This window comes from Ammodytes marinus (assembly GCF_949987685.1).
Source record: "Ammodytes marinus genome assembly, chromosome: 12".
Lineage (NCBI taxonomy): Eukaryota > Metazoa > Chordata > Actinopteri > Uranoscopiformes > Ammodytidae > Ammodytes > Ammodytes marinus.
Window position 1 is genome coordinate 31,073,069 of NC_137216.1, and position 23,523 is coordinate 31,096,591.

Here is a 23,523-nt window from a genome sequence, read left to right on the forward strand (position 1 = left end):
CTTAGTATTTAGAATGTATATTTTTTTATTTGATTTAGTTTATTTCAGACATATCCACATACAAAACAAAATGAAAAGCATGGAAATACAATAAACAAAAATTATGTTTTCACAAAAAAAACAAAAAAAAAAATAATAATTATCTGTGTTGTTGAGATATGCCTGAAAAGGAGCAGGAAGAAGTATACACTTATTTAATCCTACCCCTTTCCTTAAAAAAATAAAAAATTAAAATATTTATTAAATAAAAAAAATAAAAAATATAGCCTACAGGTGAAACTCGAATAATTAGAATATCGTGCAAAAGTTCATTTATTTCAGTAATTCAACTTAAAAGGTGAAAACTAATATATTATATAGACTCATTACATGCAAAGTGAGATATTTCAAGCCTTCATTCGTTATAATTGTATTCATTATGGCTTACAGCTTATGAAAACCGCACATTCAAAATCTCTGAAAATTTCAATATTACATAAAAATCAATAAATACAGAAATGTCGGCCCTCTATAAAGTATAATCATCCATATGTACTCAGTACTTGGTTTGGGCCCCTTTTGAATGAATTCTTGCCTCAATTCCAATTCATTTCCCATGATATTCTAATAATATGAGTATCACCTGTAATGTAAATATTCCCTGCGTTTCAAATCACATACTCTTTCTTTTTAGTACACTACATACTAAAGTACAGAAGAGTTTAAGGGCCACGGACAGGAGAGAAAAAAAATCAGATAAGGAAGTTTTTTTTTTAGGCTCTGTAAACTGGTATGTTGCTAGGTACGGTTGGCCCACTTTTTTTCTTAACAGTGAGTACTGGAGATATTCACAGATTTTCGAACGAAAAGTGATTTTGACAACACGTTTCAATGTGTGTTTTTAGAATGTATTAGACCTGGTCATACCATTGAGGAACCAGTACGTCTCGGGCATGGGTCTGCCGACGACCTTTAAGTCGAATCTGGCGGTTTGGCCCTCGGAGCATTTGACGGAGGAAGGCTTCATGACGAACACGGGTCTGTAGAGTCTTTCCAGCTGAGCCTCGTCTGTGTCGTCCAGTCTTCTGGCCGGGGAGACCGCGGGGGAACGGCTGGACGAACGACCGGGAGATCGGCTCACGGAGCGAGGGGACTGGGATCTGAGAAAAGACCACAGGCAGTCAGTATCAAGGTGTTATGTTAATGGTGATAGGGATCTGAATAAGATAAGATAAGAGAAGAATAACTAACGGAGCACAGACAGTCAGTATCAAGGTGTTTGGTTGGTTAGGGGAGCATTAAAGATCACCTATTCTGCAAAATATGTATATGCAATCCTGAAATAGGCAAGACAAGTTTATTTCTATAGCACAATTCAGACACAAGGCCATTCAAAGTGCTTTACAGGGGCAAGATTAGAATACATAATACACATTAGAAAAGCGAATGAATAGAAATAAAACACTTAAAAGCGAATGAATAGCAATAGAACATATAAATAGAATTTAAATTAAGGGAGCACAGACAGTCAGCATCAAGGTGTTATGTTAATGGAGATAGGGATCTGAATAAGATAAGGTAAGAGAAGAATAACTAACGGAGCACAGACAGTCAGTATCAAGGTGTTATGTTAATGGTGATAGGGATCTGAATAAGATAAGGTAAGGTAAGAATAACTAACGGAGCACAGGTGTCAGTATCAAGGTGTTATGTTAATGGTGATAGGGATCTGAATAAGATAAGATAAGAGAAGAATAACTAACGGAGCACAGACAGTCAGTATCAAGGTGTTTGGTTGGTTGGGGAGTATTTAAAATCACCTATTATGCAAAACTTACTTATTCATGTTTTTTTAAACATAATTGGCAATGGAGTGTTTGAACAAAGGTTTCCAGAAAGTAGGAGGACTATATTTTCCCCATATCACGTCACATGCTTACTAGATTATAAACTAATTAAAACATACTTATGAATTTAAACAGCTCTTTAACTTATAGAAATAGAGCTGAAAACAAAAATAAATTGTAGTAATTGTAGAAGCCTCTTTTTTGCCTTGTTTTGATTGACTAAATTTATTTCAGACATATCAAAATAAAAATTAAAAATATCAAAAATACAAAACAAAATGAAAAGCACGAAAGGTACAATAATCAAAAACGGTGTTCAAATTATTTCCCAAAAAAACAAAAACAAAATGACCTACAAAGTATTCAAATTACAGCAAATTAAATCTATAGTTACCTGATCCTCTGCATGCCTGGCTGTGGGGTGAATCTCTGAGGTGACACGGTGCCAGAGGGCTCTATGTAAAGCTTTCCGGAGCTGACTGAGTTGCCCATCATGTTGGAAGCGAAGGCCGTGTAGACGCCCTCGTCTTCGGGTAGCACCACGGGCAAACGCAGGGTGGCTCTCCCGTCCTGGAGGACCTCCATCTGGTAACGCCCGCCGGCTCTGATGCGCTGGCCGTCTTTGTACCAAGCAATCTAGAGAGAAGATATGATCATTTTATCCACCAAGAATTTCCCAAAATTTCCCATGACATTTCAATTACATTATTATTTTTTTTTTAAATACTTTATTTTTTTTTAAGGAACACAAACACACAACTGAAAAAGTGAACACACAAACAAAAGACAAAATAAAGCAAACAACTAACATAGCGTACAATACTTTACAGGTTTTAAGGACATTGTTTGAACTAAAGGTAAGTGTTAATACAAAAATTAAAAGTCAAAAAGGTGTCATGAAGGTCACTTCAGCGCTGTTATATAGTCCAGGAAAGGCTGACATTTGAATCTGGATTGGAAGATTTTTTACATCAAGATTATTTGGTTATTTGGTTACTATTTCCAGCTCCTTACTTTTGGCAGTGGCTTTCCGCCCATCTTGCAGTGGAAGGTGACTCCCATTCCCTCCATGATTCTGTAGTTTTTCACGGGCGTTTCAAAGACGGGCGTGACGGCCTCGTGCTCTGCTACTGTCACCATCATCTCTCCGTCCTCAGTCACTAGCTCTGTGTAGGAAATCCTCATTATACGGATCTCTATCTCCTGGATGATCCGCTCCTCAAAGGCAGATGTGTGAAATTCCTGCAGAAAAATAAAGTTTTATTTGTTTAGTATTGAATAAAATAAAAATAAAAATAATTACAATTGTTTATCAAAATAGTATAAAAAACATATTATTAAAAAAGTTAATTGAAAAAAAAAAAAAAAAAAAAAAAAAAAAAAAAGATTAAAAATTAAAAATTAAAATTTGTAATTAAAATACATGAAATTAAAATAATATTAAATAAAAAAGTGGAGGAATCTATCAATCTGGATGTTTGTGGAGGACTTACTGTTTCAGAGAGAGACAAAATAATTACAATAGTATATTAAAATAATATAAAAACTAATTAATAATAATACAAAATGTAAATTTAAATCTAAAAAAACATTTAAAATGTAAAATTCATGAAATTAAAATTAATATCAGATTTAATTTTTTTTACAAATAAATAAATGGGAGAAATCTGTCTTTCTGGGTGTTTGTATGGAACGTACTGTTTAATAATATATAATAAAAAAAATATATATCTAAAAAATTTAAACAAATTTAAAATGTATGAAAATAAAATTAATATTAAATAAAAAATTATTAGATAAATAAATAAATTAAAGAATCTGTCCATGTTAGTAGACAAATAAATAAATGGGACAAACAAACAATAGTATATTAAAATAGTATCTAAAAAACATTAAAAAATTTAATTGAAATCTAAAAAAATAAAAAAAATAAAAAAATTAAATTTAAATTTTAAAATTAGAATACATGAGATTAAATTAATATTAAATAAAAAACAATTAGATAAATAAATAAATTAAGGAAATCTGTCCATCTGGGTGTTATAAATAAATTAAGGAATCTGTCCATGTGGGTGTTAGTAGAGGTACGTACTGTTTCTGAGACAAAGCTCATGGGTGTGGTCCCTCTCCTCTGCTCTTCGTATTGGCTCACGATCACAGAAGGCTCCTGGACCACCGTCGTCCTCACTTCAGTTTTATATGTCACGTCCTGTTGCTTCATGTAGGTTTCATATTCCTCTGTACACATAGAATCAATCAATCAATCAATCAATCAATCAATCAATACATAAATCAGTAATTTTATTTTCACCAGAAAGACACTGACGTTTCCCCTCATTTACAGTGACTATGAGCATACACAATAAACACAATCTACAAGTTTGTTTTAAATTAAACAATGAACACTATATATAGACCTTATTTTTCTTTATTTCTTGTCAGTTGCTGTTTTGTTTGTTTGCTTGTTTGTTGTTAAAAAAATCAAATCAAATAAAACAAATTATACAAAGAATAAATGAATAAATAAATAGATAAATAGACAGACAGACAGACAGACAGACAGACAGACAGACAGATAGATAGATAGATAGACATATACATACATAGATAGATACAAAGATAGATAGATAGATAGATAGATAGATAGATAGATAGATAGATAGACAGACAGACAGACAGACAGACAGACAGACAGACAGACAGACAGACAGATAGATAGATAGATAGATAGATAGATGGATAGATGGATAGATAGACATATACATACATAGATACATACAAAGATAGATAGATAGATAGATAGATAGATAGATAGATAGATAGATAGATAGATAGATAGATAGATAGATAGATAGATAGATAGATAGATAGACAGACAGACAGACAGACAGACAGACAGACAGACAGACAGACAGACAGACAGACAGACAGACAGACAGACAGACAGACAGACAGACAGACAGACAGACAGACAGACAGACAGATAAAAAATAATAAATAACACACCTTCCTCCATCAGTGTAGCGGAGGCCGAGGCTTCTCCTTGTGTGTTTCTCAGGTGAATGGAGTAATCTCCGGCGTCATCGGCAAAAGTCATGGAGATCTCCAGTTTGCATTCTCCGGTCTCTTTCTTGTAAGTCACTTTGTATCTGATGGAAAACAAAGAAAGCATTTAGTTATGTTTGAAAGATTGTTTATAAGAAGCTCATTTAGATAGATAGATAGATAGATAGATAGATAGATAGATAGATAGATAGATAGATAGATAGATAGATAGATAGATAGATAGATAGATAGATAGATAGATAGATAGATAGATAGATAGATAGATAGATAGATAGATAGATAGATAGATAGATAGATAGATAGATTATTATTATTTTTAAAGTACATAATTGCTAGATGCTCCGTACCTGTATCCGGTAGTGAGGGGCACGCCACTCTTCTTCCAGATGATGTGTGGTTTTGGGTTTCCTCCGATCTGGCAGTCGAAGAAGACGCTGCCGCCCTCGATCAGTTTCTGCGGGCCGGGCTTACGGAGGAAGAACGGGGCTGCAGCCTCTCCGCTCACCTCCACCTCTGTCACGCTCTGGTCATGTGTCTCCACGGACACACTGAATGAAGGGAGAAAGTTTTTAGTTATTTATTTTATTTTTTTTTTAAACTTAAATTTTTATTGGGTTTTTTGCACATTTTACAAATATCAAACCACATATATGCAAAAATACATCCAGAATAAAGAATAGTCTAAAATAGAGCTGCATGTGGTTGGATTAACAATTCTTATACATACATACCCATATATCTAGGTCAAAAAGACATTGAAAGGAAACAAAAGACAAATCATTGAGTTATTATTAAGATTTTCTTTGTTGTTGGGCATTTTCAAGCTTTATTGGACAGTACAGAGTTAGATAGTACAATCCAAAGTAGAGATATTGTCATTTAAGTTTGATAAACTTTACAGAAATTCAGTTTTAGATGAGGCTATGGGCTATGCTCTGGTTCTTATGACACGATAAGTATTTTGAACCAATCACGGCAGTTCTCTGCACGAATGTTCTGTAAAAGCAATGACTGTTCTGTTGCCTTGGAGACTGTTTGATACAACCACACCCACACATTCATGTCAAACGGTCTAGACATTAGAATAACATTTATGAATTTCTTTTTGAATCAGATTATTTTTAAATTTTTTGGGCATTTTCAAGCTTTATTAGACAGTACAGAGTTGAAATGGGGAGACAGAGAGAAAGAGAGAGAGAGAGAGAGAGAGAGAGAGAGAGGGGGGGGATGACCTGCAGTAAAGGTCCAGGGGTCAGATTTGAACCCGCGACCACTGCAACGAAGGCCGGAGCCGATATGGTACACGCTCTATCCACTACACCACCGGAGCGCCCGAGACACTCAACTCTGATGTCATATATTGATTGCTACTATGGTACTACAGGTTTACAGAGGCTATGAAGGCCAATTACTTTTAGAACTTACGTTTTCTGTTGAGTCATTCCGATTTCTGTCACAGTCATAGATTCCTCTCTGCTCTCAATTTCTTCTGAAACTATGAAAGGGAAAAAGATGCACAAAAAAAACACTCAAAATCATGTCTATGAACAACTGTACAACAGAAATATACACTGGCAATCTTTAACCTAACATTACCTTTACATGCTCTGTTATAAAGTAGTGTGGTAATATAGTCGGGTTACAAAAGGAACGTACAAATGAGCTAAATTACCAATGTTACTTTCCTGTCATGATTTAAATACTGAAGTAAAGATTAGCATATGCGTTTAAAAAATGCATTATTTCAAGATTCTAATAGCCAGAAAAAGGTTATAAAAAGCCAGTGTGTAAGCTACGGTGGCCTTCAAGAACAAGAAGCTATAGTTACTAAAGATGGCATCATCCACCACTGCCTCAAGTCTTTCCTACAATATCAAGTGATGAGGTGAAGATGTATTTAGTTATTTATTCTATAGTACTTCTTCTTCTTCTTGGTCTTCCAACAGGTGCATTTCCCCAGGACGCCCACTATATATAAAAACGTGTAAGGCCGTTAAGTTTGTTTTCAACCAATGAAAAGCTTCCCTTTATTCAGTCTGGTTTACCTTTGATTGTTATCCTATTTCATTTCTGTTTTTTCTGCTCATTAAATGTTATCCTTGTAATTGTGTTTTTTTTTGTACGCTTGTCAAAACTGTAAATACATTTCCAGTGAAAATAAAGGTTACTGAATTGAATCTGGTTTAGGAAGTTTTTCATTGGCTAAGAACAAAGAAAACGGCTTTACACGTTTTTATATATAGTGGGCGTCCTGGGGAAATGCACCTGTTGGAAGACCAAGAAGAAGAAGAAGTACTATAGAATAAATAACTAAATACATCTTCACCTCATCACTTGATATTGTGGAAAGCTTCCTTTTATCCCGTCTGGTTTACCTTTGACAAGGTAATTTTTATCCTATTTTACTTCTGTTTTCTCTGCTCGTTAAATGTTATCCTTGTAATTGTGTCATTGTAAATCGCCGTCACTGTAAGTAAGGGGGAAACCTCAGTGTCTTTCCAGTGAAAATAAAGGTTACTGAAATGAATTGAACTGAATTGAATTTTTTTTTCTTTATTATTGTTTTGGGTTTTTGTTCTTAATTTCTTTGATTGTTTTGCATTGTTTTTTTTTTTTTATACATATGTTTTTTTTTTTGTGTGTGTGTGTGTGTGTGTGTGTGTGTGTGTGTGTGTGTGTGTGTGCGCGCTTGTGTGCTGATCTGCTAATATTAATATGTAAATGTATTTTGGGTGTGGCTCTATATAAGCCTGTACAGGTTTCTGCCACACCCACACATGTATTTTAAATTTTTTTTACTACATGTTTTTTTAAATCTATTTTGTATGTGGAATAAAATAAACATTGAATTGAATTGAATTGAATTGAATTGAATTGAATTGAATTGAATTGAATTGAATCTGGTTTACCTTTGACGAGCAGGTAGCATGAGGTGCTAACGGTGCCTGCCTCGCTAGTGGCGGTGCACGTGAATCGCCCGCTGTCTTCAGCGAAGGCTTCGCGAATGACCAGTCGGGCCGATCCGCTTGTGTAGGTGATCTGAAAGTCGATTGAACTCTCGATCTTATAATCTTCTCTGAACCACATGATGATGGGCGCCGGCTGTCCGCTGATCTGGCATTCCAGCGTCACCGACTCGCCCTCCGTCACATTGGTATTCTTCAGGCCCTGAAAGGTGTAAAAACAATGAAGATTTTAGAAACATTTATTTTATTGTTTTTTTGGCATTTTTGTGCTTTTATTTGATGCTTTTTATTTTATTTAGTTATGATCCTGTTTAGATTTTAAAAAGGTTCAGAAATAGGTGTTATTCAGACCCTGAAAATTTCAAAAACAATGAAGATTTTAGACACAAATTTCAATTTTATTATTTATTTTAATATTTTTATTGGCATTTTTGTGCTTTTATTTGATGCTTTTAATTTATTTTATTTAGTTATGATCCTGTTTACATTTTAAAAAGATTCAGTAATATATGTTCTTCAGGCCCTAAAAAGGTCAAAAACAAGTGAGGAAGGTGAGGCAGTTTTCAAATATGTTTCACTTTATATCTCACAAGGCAAAACTTCCCCTGTACAATCAAACTGAAATATTTACTCTCTCTCTCGCTCTCTCGCTCTCTCTCTCTCTCTCTCTCTCTCTCTCTCTCTCTCTCTCTCTCTCTCTCTCTCTCTCTCTCTCTCTCTCTCTCTCTCTCTCTCTCTCTCTCTCTCTCTCTCTCTCTCTCTCTCTCTCTCTCTCTCTCTCTCTCTCTCTCTCTCTCTCTCTCTCTCTCTCTCTCTCTCTCTCTCTCTCTCTCTCTCTCTCTCTCTCTCTCTCTCTCTCTCTCTCTTTCAAAGTGAAGATTTCAGACGGATTCAAAGTCCAAACAATTCAACTCTTCACTTCAACTCTATTGTTTTATTTCTTTAAGATTTTTATTTGGCATTTTTGTGCTTTTATTAGACAGTTTGGAGGGACAGAGATGAAATGGGGCAAGGAGGGGAATGACATGCAGAGAACGACCCGGGCTGGATTCTAACCTGGGTTTGCTTTATGCTTTTTTTTTTCTTTTAGTTATGATCCTGTTTAAACTTTAAAAAGGTTCAGAAATAGGAAATACTCACAGCAACAAGAGTGGGAGGAATCACCGGCTCTTGAGCAATGCTTGGGACAGCAACCGCTTCCTGAAACAAACCCACAACAACAACACAATGAGTAACAAGAAGAAAGCAACATGGCGTCTCTGTGGGATGAGCCGGGCTGGGATGGAGGGAAGAAGCCGTTAGGAGGTCAAACCCTGCAGGGAGAGGGAGAGGGAGTGATGGAGGTAATGTTGGTGCTTTTATACGTTCTTTTCAAACAGTTTTTTAGTTACTTAAGTGGCAATAAAAAAAGTTTCAAATAAAAATATCGGAAACAAAAAAAAGTAAATAAAAAAATGTGTTCAAATGTTTTAGAAAAAGTCGGAAAAAAACTTGAAAAGAAAATGAAAAATGTAAGATCATAAAATAAAAAAATTAAATATATGTTGCAAATTGCATGAAAAAAAGTTCCCTGCAGGGAGAGGGAGTGATGGAAGTCAATGGGTGATGAAAGGGTGCAAGGCCTTAAGACCAACGGCCCATTACACAGACAGCTCAGTAGTCCAGAGGAGATATTTATTGATTTTGACCAACAACAAAAAAAAATTGACAACAAGAATTCTCCAGATTATCTCAATGACTGACTCCATTTTTAAGAGTCAAACTCAACGTTTAGGACTTGAGACTCGAATGGGAACTCTTAAACTAAAAACTAAGATGGCAATAGCTGCTGCTGCCACATCAACAACAGTTCCATTGGAGTGTGTGTATTTTTTAGGATTACAGAACATCATACTAATGGGAAATATACAGCTCCGGAAAAATGAAGAGACCACTCCACATGTTCAGTGTCTCTCGTTTTACTATTTATAGGCATATGTTTGAGTAGAATGAACATTTTGGTTTTATAATGTAAACTACTGACAACATTTCTACCAAATCCCAATACATTTTTTTGTCATTTAGAGCATTTTCAATAAGTAATGTAGCGATGAAGATTCAAGAAAAATCCAGACTGGTTCTCTTAATTTTTTCCGGAGCTGTAGATATCGAATTACTGAGCTGTCGAAAATAATAGGCAGTTGGACTTTTTGGGGCCGTAACCTGATGACAGGAAGGAAAAAGGAAAAGAATGATTTTTATTTATTTATTTATTTTAGGAAAAGAAGATTATGTTTAAGAGTAGGAGGTGGAGGACTCTCCATGATGAAGGATGAAAGGGCAGCGTGTGATTGGCTGGCTGAAGAGGTAGGTGATCACATGACAGTCCACACAGGAAGGGTTAAAGTGGTGGAAAAGGTGGAGGGGGAAGTGAATGGATAAGGGACGGGTTCACAAAGTGGTGTCACATCACATCGGGGGTTGTTGGTACCTGCGGCTCCCAATCCTCAAACTCCTCCTCACTCACAGCCGAAGACGTTACCGCCATTTTAGCCTCAACGCGACTCTGAAATCGGACTTCTTTAAACGGTGGTATTGGTGCTTGTTGGAGGGGTTTAGCTGGTTCCACCCCCGACCCAACCTGCCCCGTGCCCAGTGCCTTGCGGGCTGGACTGGGAGATTTCACTGGTTTGATGATTTTTCTGGTGGCGGACGGAGATCGGAGCTCTTTGTGTAGAGTAGAGATAGCTGAGCCCGCGATCGACACCTGGCGAAAACAGCGCCGTCAAAAAAAACAAATTGTTGTTTGAGTTTAGTTTTTACTATTTTGCTATTGTTTTTTATTATTGTTGCATTGTTAAGGAGAGCTTCAAACACAAAAATGTAATGGGGGGCTGCAGATGGAAAACTGCTATAATCTGGTACAAACATATTTTCTCTATTAGATTAATGTTGAAGTTATCCCTGACAAATAAATGAATTAACTAAAAACTAATTGCCAGCTATGAATGCTTTGCCTGTTACGTTGTGCATTTTTTATTTTCTTTAGATTTTTTTTAGTTGCATTTTTATGCTTTATTGACAGTGTAGAGACAGAGGTGAAATGGGGCAGAGAGGGGAGTGACATGCAGAGAACGACCGCGGGCTGGAATCGGACCCGGGTCTGCTGCTGGCCGAGGCCCATGGGGGGGACGCTCTACCAACTGAGCTAAGGGCGCCCCCGTTACGTTGTGCATTTGACTAATAAAGTAACTTGAACTTTTAGAAATGTTTGAACATACAAATTTGGCAACATCTAACTCATTTTGTGTTTATGTAAATCTCTTTGTAAACCAAACTTCTAGATGTTGGTTCAGTGAGTTTATTAAAAAAATAAATAATCTACATGTATTCCTTCAAATGTTGCAGAATTACTTACTGTCTAATCATGTTAGCTGGATACAGAAAATCTTATTACAAGTCGAAAATGGAAACAAAACTCTAAAGACGAAAATTCATAAAATTAAACATTTTGTAGTTTTAGTACTTGACTGTGATGTGGAAAAAATCTCAGAATATAAAACAAAGGTAAGGAAATAATTTTTAGGTTTCGGGTGTTGGGTGAAGTCAAAAGTGAATCAAACCACGTCACAAAGAGAGGTGAAGAGTTTGTGTGTTACGATGTCCGTGAGTTAAAGATGAAAAATGGAGGATTTTGGGGGGGATTTTTTTGGGAAAGTGAAGGCGGTTGGGGGGCGGCCAATCCATTACCTCATGACTCTGCTCTGGTTTAGGAACTGAAACTTTAGAGACAGTGAAATGCGGAACTGGGGACGGAGCGGCGCCAGTGTCCACATGACGGGAGGAGAGTTCTGATGATGTCGTTGTTGTTGTTGTTGTCTGAATCTGGAGTGACCAACAGTTGAGAGTTTATTGAGCGGTTGAGAAAAAAGAGAGAGAGAGATTCTACGATTCTGTTTGAATTAGGGCTGTCGAACGATTAACAAAAAAAAATGTAATCGCAATTAGTAAAAATTTTATGTCATGTTTAAAATTCTATAATTTTGCTTTTCACGACTGTTTTCATTTTATTTATTTACGGCCCTTGTCCATAGTATCATGGTTATTTCAAATAATAACAGAACAAAACTAAGGCGTACGGCATGGACGAAAACAAAAACACTATTTTAACAAAGAAGGATATTTTTCAGAAAGGATTCCTGTTTTACCAAAAAAACTTTTGGCCTATCAGACCTCAAAAGCAAAATCAATTTAAACATAGATGGAAAGTTAACATGATAAGTTTAAGTCCATCATTAACAATGTAAATTAATACTTACCAGTTTATCTCGATTCGGAATCAAATTAATGTAAAGGAATTAACTTTATGAACTTGACTTTTAGATTTATTTTCAAATCCAAAGGAGTACTATGAGCTTGAGTAGACACATCTACTTCAAAAATAATTATAATACCATTCTCGCATTTTAATTACATTTCAGAAAAAATTATAAAACAACAAAATTGTTCATTTATCGTTTGAGTTATTAATCCCTAAAATCTAATCAACATTTTTCCAGTTTAACCGCAATTAATAATCAAAAAATATTATTATTGTCATTCCTTTCCATGAGCGTGGCGGCAGGAATCAGAAATCTGCTGCGACAACGGGACAAACTAGCATTACACAATTAAAACCATAAAAAAAAAATCCACGTTATTCTCCGGATTCTATCGCAATTAACGTGTTGAAATGCCGACAGCCCTGATATGAATATAAATCAAGAAGTGCAATGAGCCAGATGAGTAGACACTTCAAATATACTTCAAAAAAATCAATATTAAATCTCATTCCTTTCCAATTGTGAGTGTGAATAATATTAATTTCTGATTAGATAGATTTTGCTTTTGAGGTTCTATCTCGATTGAACGTGTTTAAACGCCGACAGCCCTAATATATAAATAAATAAATCAAGTTCCTCGGACCTGTTGGACCTGGACACTCTCTGAGATGACAGCTGTTGGTTCAGGTGGAGACAGTACAGGTGTTTTCTCAGTGACCACCTGTTTTTCTACGGTGGATTTCTGTCTTATCTCGACCTCTAAAGCCTCGTGTTCCTCCTCTTGGCTTTCCTCGTGCACCGGCTGACGCACACGAGCGAGATCGACAGCGGCGACTACAGTGGCCACCGCTTCGGCTTTCACCCCCCCCTCAGCCTGAAGGGAAAAGGGGTTGGACTAAGAGTGAGACAGACAGGCACACACAGACAGACAGACAGACAGACAGACAGACAGACAGACAGACAGACAGACAGACAGACAGACAGACAGATAGGCAGATAGACAGACAGACAGACAGACAGACAGACAGACAGACAGACAGACAGACAGACAGACAGACAGACAGACAGACAGACAGACAGACAGACAGACAGATGACACCCCCCTCAGCCTGGCCTGCAGGGAAAAGGGTTAGACTAAGAGTGAGACAGACAGGCACAGACAGACAGACAGACAGAGAGACAGACACAGGCACAGACAGACACACAGACAGACAGACAGACAGACAGACAGACAGACAGACAGACAGACAGACAGACAGATACACAGACAGACAGACAGACAGACAGACAGACAGACAGACAGCCAGACAGACAGACAGACAGACAGACAGACAGACGACACCCCCCTCAGCCGGAAAAAGGGTTAGCAACACAGAGATCTCAGGGTGCCCATGGCAAGAAGTCAAGATGGAGGAATAAGCCCCAAACATTCCAAGAAATTCTTCATGATTATTTATAACAACACAATTCTCGTCAGTAAATCCATGGAGCTCACACCATTTGCAGGTGAAACCCCCTTATACATCTCAGTCAATCCTGAAAGTTTTCTTAATAACTTTATTTTTTTGTTTTTCCGCACAAATTGACGATGAAGTCAAAGTGCTTGTGAATGATTCCGTAAAAGATATAATAAATGGAAAATAAATCTAAAATCAGAAGGAATAAAAAGAGTTCACGGTTATTTATAAAGACATTGGAGCCATGCAGCATGCGGTTTACTGTCATATTTCCAAATTAAATTGAAGAAAAGTCCTGCAACCTTATGCATTGTATAAGGTACCAGGCCATTGCTTAAATAAGACATTGTTTCTTAGCAATTTTTGCCTGTTTGAATAAAGGTTGATGATGATGATTGTAGATAAACTTGAATTTGCTGCAGTGTATTACTCACACCATATGCTGATGACACCTCGGTATATACATCTGATTTAATCCTTAACGTTTTTGAATACCTTTGTTTATTGTATTTTTCTGCCAGATTTAGTCATACATTCTTACAGTGTCATCTACTAACCAATGATGTGCAGAAGAAGTGCAAAATATATATATATTAATTCAAAAAGTTAAAAAAAAAAAATATTAAAAATAAGTTATTTGAGAGAAAAACCTGGAAAACTGGGTGATAAAATGAATTAATTGCAAAGATATAGAAAATATAAACTCAGCATGTTCTGTATCAAAACGCTAAAGACACATGTTTCACGGCATAGCCTATTGTATGTTCATAATAAATAAAATAAAAATGTAATTTCATCATAAATAAAATAATAATAGACATGTTGCATGCCAGTTTCAAAGGCAGCTGATGATATAAATGATACCAGCACTTTTTCACCCATGTAGTGTATCACAATGTTAAAAAAACTTGTTGCACACCAGAAAATAAAAATAAAATTACATTATAAAAGAAAATAATAAACGTGTCCCATTGCATGCCTGTTTCAAAGTTAGCTGTGTGTCCCTTCTCACCTCTTTGGTTGCGGTGACTTGCTGCTCCCAGTGTTTCTCCATATGGACCTGTGAGGAGCTACTCATGCTGGTTGTGCTGGTCATACTGGTGTAACTGGCCTCGGCTACATAGTCTCCCTGTTTCCATGGCGGCAGCACCTCAGATGAGGAAGAAATCTGTAAAAAAGAAAAATGGCGGTTACGATAAGGCTCACACATCTGTTTTTTATTTTGTTTTTGTTTTTTTTATACAGGTAAATCCCAGTGAGACCGGAGACTCTTTTTCAAGGGAGACCTGTTCCCATTCCCACGTTACCATTCACACACACATTCATCTAGTGGGGCGGCTAAGTGCTTATTTTCGTCAGAATCTTTCAGTTGATGATACAAGCGTGAAAATTGGCCTGAGTCTCCATGGGTCACTGGACAAGAAAGAAAATTGTCCCAGACATTTGAAATTGTGAATTTTAAAAATGTCTCATAGAAATGTATTGGGTTTTTTTTTCTTGACATTTTATTTGCATGGGCATGGACTGGTTAAAGAATGCGGCAGTTCTGTGCTCGAACATTCAATAAAAACAATGACTGCTGCCATGATTCGTTGAACGGTAGAAGTTCTTGGCCAGATCATTCTTGAAAAAGATATTTTAATCTCAATGAATTTTACCTGGTTAAATAAAGGATATTGATTGATTGATTGATTGAAAAGTTACACAATGTTGCTTTAACATCAGATTATAACTCAAACTTAAACTTTAAACTCCTGGTAAACGTCCTCACCTGTTTCCTGGTCATCAGCGGAGACTTGACGGGTCTGATGGGAGAGACTGAAGGTCTGCCGGAGGGGGAGACGGGTCTGCAAACCACAACCACAGAATTTAGATTTTAAAGATATTTTTTAAGGTGTTTTTAAACGTTTTTATTGATAGTTGAAGAGTGGAAATGGGGAGAGAGAGAGAGGGGGGGGGGTGAAATGCAGTAAAGGTCCACAGGTCATATTCGAACCCGCGACTATTACGACAAGGACTGAGCCAATTTCGTACAAGCTCTAACCACTACGCCACTATTATTAAAAAAAATTATAATAATAATAATGTTCTATTCCATTCCCCTCTCTGACACATTTAATCTCTGTCTCTGCAAACTGTCAAAAAATAAATAAATAAAATGCCAAAGAAAAATTAAAAAAAAATGTAATAAAATAAAAAAATCTCAGTGTTCTCACCTGACTGGTGCGGGCGTGGGCCCTTTCACGTGTCTGACTGGGGAGGGGGATTGTTGACGTCCCATGGAAACCTTAGAAACCATGGACGGTGGGGACCTTGAGGTGGGTTTAGGGGGAACTCGCGGGGGAGTTTTATGAGCCAAATGTTGAGTCATAATCATTCCTCCTTCCGCGTGCATTTCCATCATAGAAGAAGAAGAGGACTGGAAACTGGTCTCCATCTTTTTAAAGAGAAACACAATAAAGGATTTATTTTAAAGGTGCATTGTGTAATATGACATCATCAAGAAAGTTCTAGAAAGTTCTAGAATGCAACGCTCCCTGGGTAACCCCAACCCTTTAGAATAATAACAGAAGCTACAGTGGCCTTCAAGGACAAGAACAATTCTAAATTCTAAACAATGCACCTGATGACATTCCAAAAACATGGATTCCTCCATAAGACCTGCCTGCTCAATGTACAAAATGTAATATTAATATTTGTAATTCTCCGCTCAGGAGGATAATTCAGATTATTGGCAGAGGTGATTTTACACCAATAAAGACATATTTTTGAACGAGGATATTGATTTAAGTTAATAAATTACTTAAAATGTTACACAGTGCCCCTTTAAAGCTACAGTCTCTAATATTGGAGTATTAAGCAGCATCTAGTGGTGAGATTCTAAATGTCAACGCTCCCTTGCTAACCCCTTCCCTTTTGGGGAGAATTTAAAGAAGCTACGGTGGCCTTCAAGGACAAGAAGCTAGTTACTAAAGATGGCATCATCCACCACTGCCTCAAGTCTTTCCACTAGTGTGACATCACACTAGTACAAATGTAGGGTTAGGATTAACAGGACAGCTGGGCCAAGGGAAGACTGAGGGAAGACTGAGGGAAGAAAAACCTCATTCATTATATTATAATAGCGATTTTATAATGATAGGACGCCGGTTCCGTCTGGGTGAAGTATTCCTTTAACCAAATAACTCTAACAGACCAACACAGTATTATTTTGTCTGTCTCACCTGTTGCATTCTCATCTGTGAAGAGGCGCCCATCTGTGTAGAGGACATCTGGGATGAGGACACGATAGTCTTAGTTTTCTTAGCAGGAACAACAGCTTCTTCACCTAGAAACACACAAACATTCAGCTTTAGGTTTTCAGGCTTTTGCTGCAACTATCAGTTCTGTTCAATGAATGTTTAAAACGTTCCTGTTCACCACTGCGTTTCGTTAAAAAAAAATTTGGTTAATAAAAACTGTTCAAATTGATGCTGTGTATATAGTCTGCCGTGGATTGAGTCAAAATTAAAAACTTTATTGCGAGAATAACAGTTTTTCAGTTCATGTCAAAGTTGACTTTTTATTCTTTCCTTAACATTTGCCTTTAGTTTAAACAATGTCTTTAGAAACCTGTAAAGTAGAGTACGCCATGTTAGCTGTTTGTTTTGTCCTTTTTTTTGTATTGCTTTTTTCAGTGTGTGTGTGTGTGCGTGTGTGTTCTTTTTATTTTTTAAATGTGTACAGACCTTGAACCATGAGCTCGGCGGTGGAGGTTGCCGTGTGTGTCTGTCTGTCTGTCTGTCTGTCTGTCTGTCTGTCTGTCTGTCTGTCTGTCTGTCTGTCTGTCTGTCTGTCTGTCTGTGTGTGTATGTGCCTGTGTCTGTGTGTCTGTCCGTGTCTCTGTCTGTCTGTGTGTCTGTGTTCTCTACATAATAATAAACATTGTGCAGACCTTGAACCATCAGCTCTGCGGTGGAGGTTGCCCTGCCGCTGCTGTTGGTGGCGGTGACTGAATAAGTGCCACTGTCCTCGGGGAAAGCCTCGGCGATCAGCAGGCTGGACATCTCTCCGTCCTGGAGGATCCTGAAGTCAGCCGAGCTCTGGATCTCCGCTCCCTCTCTGTAGAACTTTAGAACCGGTGTGGGGATTCCTGTGACGCGGACGTCCAGCTTTACCTGGCTGCCCTGTCGCACTGTGGAACTCTGCAAGCGCTGGACAAAGTTTGGAGGCGCTGTCTCCGCTGGAAATATACAAAAAAATATATTCATTATGTTGATTTTGCACGATTTAAGGACAGGACACGTTTCACTGGCATTAGACACGGCAGGCGGATAGGGAGACACTTTAAACTTAGATAGATAGATAGATAGATAGATAGATAGATAGATAGATAGATAGATAGATAGATAGATAGATAGATAGATAGATAGATAGATAGATAGATAGATAGATAGATAGATAGATAGATAGATAGATAGATAGATAGATAGATAGATAGATAGATAGATAGATAGATAGATAGATAGATAGATAGATAGATAGATAGATAGATTAACCTTAACCTTGCAGGGTATTTAGCTCTATTTCTCTCTTCCCCCCCCTCCCCCCACCCCAATTACATTACTGCACTATGCAAATTTGAAGAAAAAAACAAAGTTGAAAAAAAGAAAAACTTCACTGAAGTATTTCAGAGTTATAATAATTACATCAATAAATTAAAACAGATTATGGAATTGGATCTGTGGTGTCAGTCTGATCTCGGTCTACTGGACTGCAGCCAAGTCAAGTTATTCATTTTATTTATTGACACTTCTGATAACATGCGAGACATACAGGTGAAACTCGAAAAATTTTAATATTGTGCAAAAGTTCATTTATTTCAGTAATTCAACTTAAAAGGTGAAAATAATATATTATATAGACTAATTACATGCAAAGTGAGATATCTCAAGCCTTTATTTGTTATAATTTTGATTATTATAGCTAACAGCTTATGAAAAGCCCAAATTCAAAATCTCAGAAAATTTTAATATTACATGAAATCAATAAAGAAGGGATTTTAAATACAGAAATGTCGGCCTTCATAAAGTATAATCATGCATATGTACTCAGTACTTGGTTTGGGCCCCTTTTGAATGAATTCTTGCCTCAATTCCAATTCATTTTCCATGATATTCTAATAATATGAGTATCACCTGTACATAAGCCACATCAGACCCGATACTGAAACTTGATCGGTTCGGTTCCATTTCTAGTCTAAACCCAAAGTAGCGATGGTGATGGTGTGCCTCGATGCAGAAAACGATATATAAACTTTAATCCCTCGCTGCGTCGTCACTTTAAATCTAAATTTAACACCGCGGCCTGTCACTTAATCCAGTGATAAAACCGATATAGACGCAGCTGCTGCAGCATAGCTTTCCTTAAGAGGACCCTGCACCTTATATAACGCCTTTGACAACTTTAACTTGAACCAAAGAGAATCGCCAACCTCGACAAGATAAGAAGATAAAATGGCTTCAACGTGTAAAGTGTATTTTTTGATTCATAGGATTTAAAAAAAGGCTGAATCCAAAATCTGTTCTGTAAAAAACTTTGGACACGAATATGTTGTGAGAATGAAATACAGGTTTTAACTCTGGCTTTATCCCACTAGCTGTTGGGTTTAACTCTGGCTTTATCCCACTAGCTGTTGGGTTTAACTCTGGCTTTATCCCACTAGCTGTTGGGTTTAACTCTGGCTTTATCCCACTAGCTGTTGGGTTTAACTCTGGCTTTATCCCACTAGCTGTTGGGTTTTAATGTTAGTAACCAATTGAAAAGGTTTTGTGAAGATATCTATAAAGGTAAACATTTTTAACCTATTCACTATGCAAACTAACTATCAGGAGACATTTAGGGTTCAGTGTCTCTTTGCCCAGGGACACTTGGACATGTGGCGGGGAGACGGGGGATCAAACCACCGACCCTGTAACCCAGTGGACGACCACCCTACACACTTCACCACAGCCTCTCTGTATGGGCGCAATGGTTTGTAAGGAAAATGTTTAGTTTGGTATTACCCAGGGGGCCGTCACAAGACCTGGCAATCAACTAAATCATTATTCTTGAGGATAGGAGGAATCTCCCAAAGTATTTTTGCGAATTTTAGCAACTTCTTGGACGTTTTTTTTTAAGTGGGAAAAAACTACAAAAACTGAAAAAAATCTGACTAAGTAAAAAAACATAAAAAACGAAAATAAAAATCATATACATTTTTTTTTTTTAAAGTTAGAACAAGTCAAAACCCACCCAGTAACCCCCTCTCACCTGTAACCAGCAGTTCTGCGGTGCTTGTGGCTTGTCCGGCTCCGTTAGTCGCTCGGACAGAGAACCTCCCGCTGTGCGCGGCGGTGACGGCGGGGATCGTCAGAACAGCGCGGCCGTCGCTGAACGAGATCTGAACGCCGGGCAGAGCCGCGGTGGAGAGAACCTGGCCATCACGGAACCAGCTCACCTCGGGGACTGGGGAACCTGGGAGAGAGAATAGAATGTATGTTTATTGCCATTTGTACAAGTACAGGACAGTACCGGAACATTGGAACCTTAAGAGGGTGGAACCAAGTATCTTAAAAAGGTGCACTATGTAACTTTGGGGACTGGGGAACCTGAGAGAGAGAACCACAACAAGTTATGATTGATTGATTGATTGATTGATTGATTGATTGATTGATTGATTGATTGATTGATTGATTGATTGATTGATTGATTGATTGATTGATTGATTGATTGATTGATTGATTGATTGATTGATTGATTGATTGATTGATTGATTGATTGATTGATTGATTGATTACATTTATTTCAGACATATCAAATAAAAAATAAAACATCAAAAATACAAAACAAAATTAAAAAAGCACGAAAACACAATAAACAAAAACGATGTTCAAATTATTTCACAAAAAGAAAAAGAAAAAGACAATTACATATATTCCATTGATTTGCCCGAGAAGAAATAGGTATTATAGTATAACACTTATTTAGTCCTACCCCTTTTCCACAGCTCAATAATTAATAATTATAAAATTATCTTCCTGTGTTCCTTATACTCTATTTATACAATCTAAGTTATTATCCTAGATTGAAGTTTAAAGGTGGAGTAGGCGATTTTAGTTAACTCTCTTTGCTAGCTACGGTGGCCCCTTTGTGACATAAAGAGGGTGGAACCAAGTATCTTAGAAGCTGCACTATGTAACTTTGGGGACAGGGGAACCTTAAGTAGGTGAAACCACAACAAGTTATTAGTTGTTATCCTAGAATGCCCACGTTACCATTCACACACAGATAGCAGGCTAATTAATGGGAGCAATTTAGGGTTCAGTGTCTCTTTGCTCAGGGACACTTGGACATGTGGCGGGGAGACGGGGGATCGAAGCCGCCCCTGAAGTTATTAGATATTATCCAAGATTTAAGACACATTAAAGCTGGGGTACGTGATTTCTGATTGGTCAAAGTTAACATGAGCTGTACACTTTGACCAATCAGAGCGAGGCTGGTTGAGGTATTAGGATTCAAATCTCTATCCCAACTGCCATTTTCTCCCCAAATCCTCCACCCCAGCTTTAAGACACATGAAGGGTCAACAGGACAAGGCCCATTTGTCATAAGGTACTGATAACTTTGGCCTGCTGGTTGGACATGGCATTTTTCTCTATGCAGACGATAGCTGACTATTGCATGATACTGTTTACTATGAAAGACAGCTGTGTGACTTCACGTTAAGTCTGCCATACCTTGGCTCTTGCGGAGGATTTATGGTTTACACGTCAAAATACAAAAACATTTTAAGAATAAAAAAACTCCACAGATTAAGTGTGTTTTCAGGATAATTGACCATGTAGGACTTTTGAGCCGTCAGACAGACAGACACACAGACACACACACAGACACACACACACACACACACACACACACACACACACACACACACACACACACACACACACACACACACACACACACACACACACACACACACACACACACACACACACACACACACACACACACACACACACACACACACACACACACACACACACACACACACACACACACACACACACACACACACACACACACACACACAGTATTTATTAGAGATTTGAATGTGTTCTTACCACTAACTGTAGCCTGGAACGTCGCGGCACTACCCTCTAGTGCCACGACGCTCTGGATCGGCTGAGTGAACGTGGGAGCCTGTGTAGACATGTTGGTCGGCACCCTGCAAGGAACAATACAATCCATTATTAATACAAAGAAACCATTTCCTTTCGTCTTTATAACGAACAAACAAACAAACAAACAAACAAACAAACAAACAAATAAATAAATAAATAAATAAATAAGTAAGTAAGTAAGTAAGTAAGTAAGTAAGAAAAGCAAGTATGACACATCTTACAAATACACATAACAACAATAATTAAAAGGTGTCATTAACAATATTTATAAAATAAATGTAGTGTCTCTATGTCCGAAAAGGAGCGAGAGGAAGCCGAACAATAAAACAAACAGTCAGACAGCAAAAAAAAGCAACAAAAAATCCTCCTTGATTAATCTTACATATTATACATTAGATTAGATGAGATTATTTATTGCCACTGTAGAAAACATATTTGTGGTGTAGTGGTTTTAGAGTCCCTCCCCACTCCCAATAGAGTCTCAGTCCTCTTCACAGCAGACCCGGGTTAGAATCCAGCCCGGGTCGTTCTCTGCATGTCATTCCCCTCTCTGACACATTTCATCTCTGTCTCTCCAAAGTATCCAATAAAGCATAAAAATGCAAAAAATGAAATTTAAAAAAATAAACATACAACGAAATCCAGATTCACTCAAGGAAGAATAAAATATATGATAAAAAAAAATCCATTCACTTTCTCTCTCTCTTTTTTTAAAGATAATTTTTTGGCATTTTCAAGCTTTATTAGACAGTACAGAGTTGAAATGGGGTGACAGAGAGAGAGAGAGAGAGAGAGAGAGAGAGAGAGAGAGAGAGAGAGAGAGGGGATGACCTGCAGTAAAGGTCCACGGGTCAGATTTGAACCCACGACCACTGCAACGAAGGCCGGAGCCAATATGGTACACGCTCTATCCACTACGCCACCGGAGCGCCCCCATGCACTTTCTCTCTCATACACTTATAGCCAATGTATGCCGTTAAATGGGATAAGCGTGCTCATTGCATTGCATGTTAAAGCTATTATGTATTCTAGACATAGAGTAAATACGTCTATTCTTTATTTTATTCGATTACAAAAGACAAGATAGATACCTAACTTATAATATAGTCAATATAGTCAATTTAAAAACATAGTAAATTTTTGTACCCAAAAGTACAATTACTAGACCTCAATGTACCCATGTGGACATTCTCATTAGGGGCAAACCAGTATGTTCACAAGCAATACGATGTTTTTTCTGAATGTTAATCTACAAAATCTGGATAAAGTTTGTGTTTTTTGGATACAAAAATATAATACAAAAAGCGATTCTGAAGAACATTTCTCGTAAAACATTTTTTTTAATCAAAATTAGTGAATATCTCCTCAGGATCCACTACTTGTCCGCTGACAAAAAATCCAATGTTAATACACAGCCTAGGCTCTGTAAACTGGTATGTAAACAAAGGGGCCACCATAGCTAGCAACATGCCAATTTACAGAGGCTAGGCTGGGTGTTCACACCGTACACACACACAGTAGGGACAGGTAGCATGAAGTGCTCTAAAATCTCCTGGTAGACGGCTGGGTTGACTTTGGACTTGATAAAACACAGTGGACCAACACAAGCAGATGACATGGCACCTCAAATCAAGCTTTATGGAGATGCCCATTTTTGTTTCCACGTTTCCAGTAAGACTTGAAACCTCCCCAAATTGCCAAAA

The 23,523-nt window shown here is 37.3% G+C and overlaps 1 protein-coding gene across 1 annotated transcript in view; it reads right to left on the minus strand.

The window, feature by feature from the left end:
* ttn.2 (titin, tandem duplicate 2) overlaps positions 1–23,523 on the minus strand; it is a 312,546-nt gene that overhangs the window by 276,434 nt on the left and 12,589 nt on the right. Inside the window, exons 2-20 of the mRNA XM_080038538.1 lie at positions 21,761–21,864; positions 19,908–20,111; positions 17,551–17,838; positions 16,841–16,944; positions 15,833–16,053; positions 15,388–15,463; positions 14,629–14,784; positions 12,803–13,033; positions 11,588–11,722; positions 10,329–10,604; positions 8,999–9,058; positions 7,802–8,060; positions 6,318–6,387; positions 5,240–5,440; positions 4,833–4,975; positions 3,919–4,064; positions 2,841–3,068; positions 2,221–2,462; positions 907–1,139 (exon numbers count right to left, since the gene is read on the minus strand). Of these exons, the coding sequence (XP_079894664.1) occupies positions 907–1,139; positions 2,221–2,462; positions 2,841–3,068; positions 3,919–4,064; positions 4,833–4,975; positions 5,240–5,440; positions 6,318–6,387; positions 7,802–8,060; positions 8,999–9,058; positions 10,329–10,604; positions 11,588–11,722; positions 12,803–13,033; positions 14,629–14,784; positions 15,388–15,463; positions 15,833–16,053; positions 16,841–16,944; positions 17,551–17,838; positions 19,908–20,111; positions 21,761–21,851 (3,364 nt within the window). The 5' untranslated portion in view covers positions 21,852–21,864. The remainder of the gene's footprint in view (positions 1–906; positions 1,140–2,220; positions 2,463–2,840; positions 3,069–3,918; positions 4,065–4,832; positions 4,976–5,239; positions 5,441–6,317; positions 6,388–7,801; positions 8,061–8,998; positions 9,059–10,328; positions 10,605–11,587; positions 11,723–12,802; positions 13,034–14,628; positions 14,785–15,387; positions 15,464–15,832; positions 16,054–16,840; positions 16,945–17,550; positions 17,839–19,907; positions 20,112–21,760; positions 21,865–23,523) is intronic.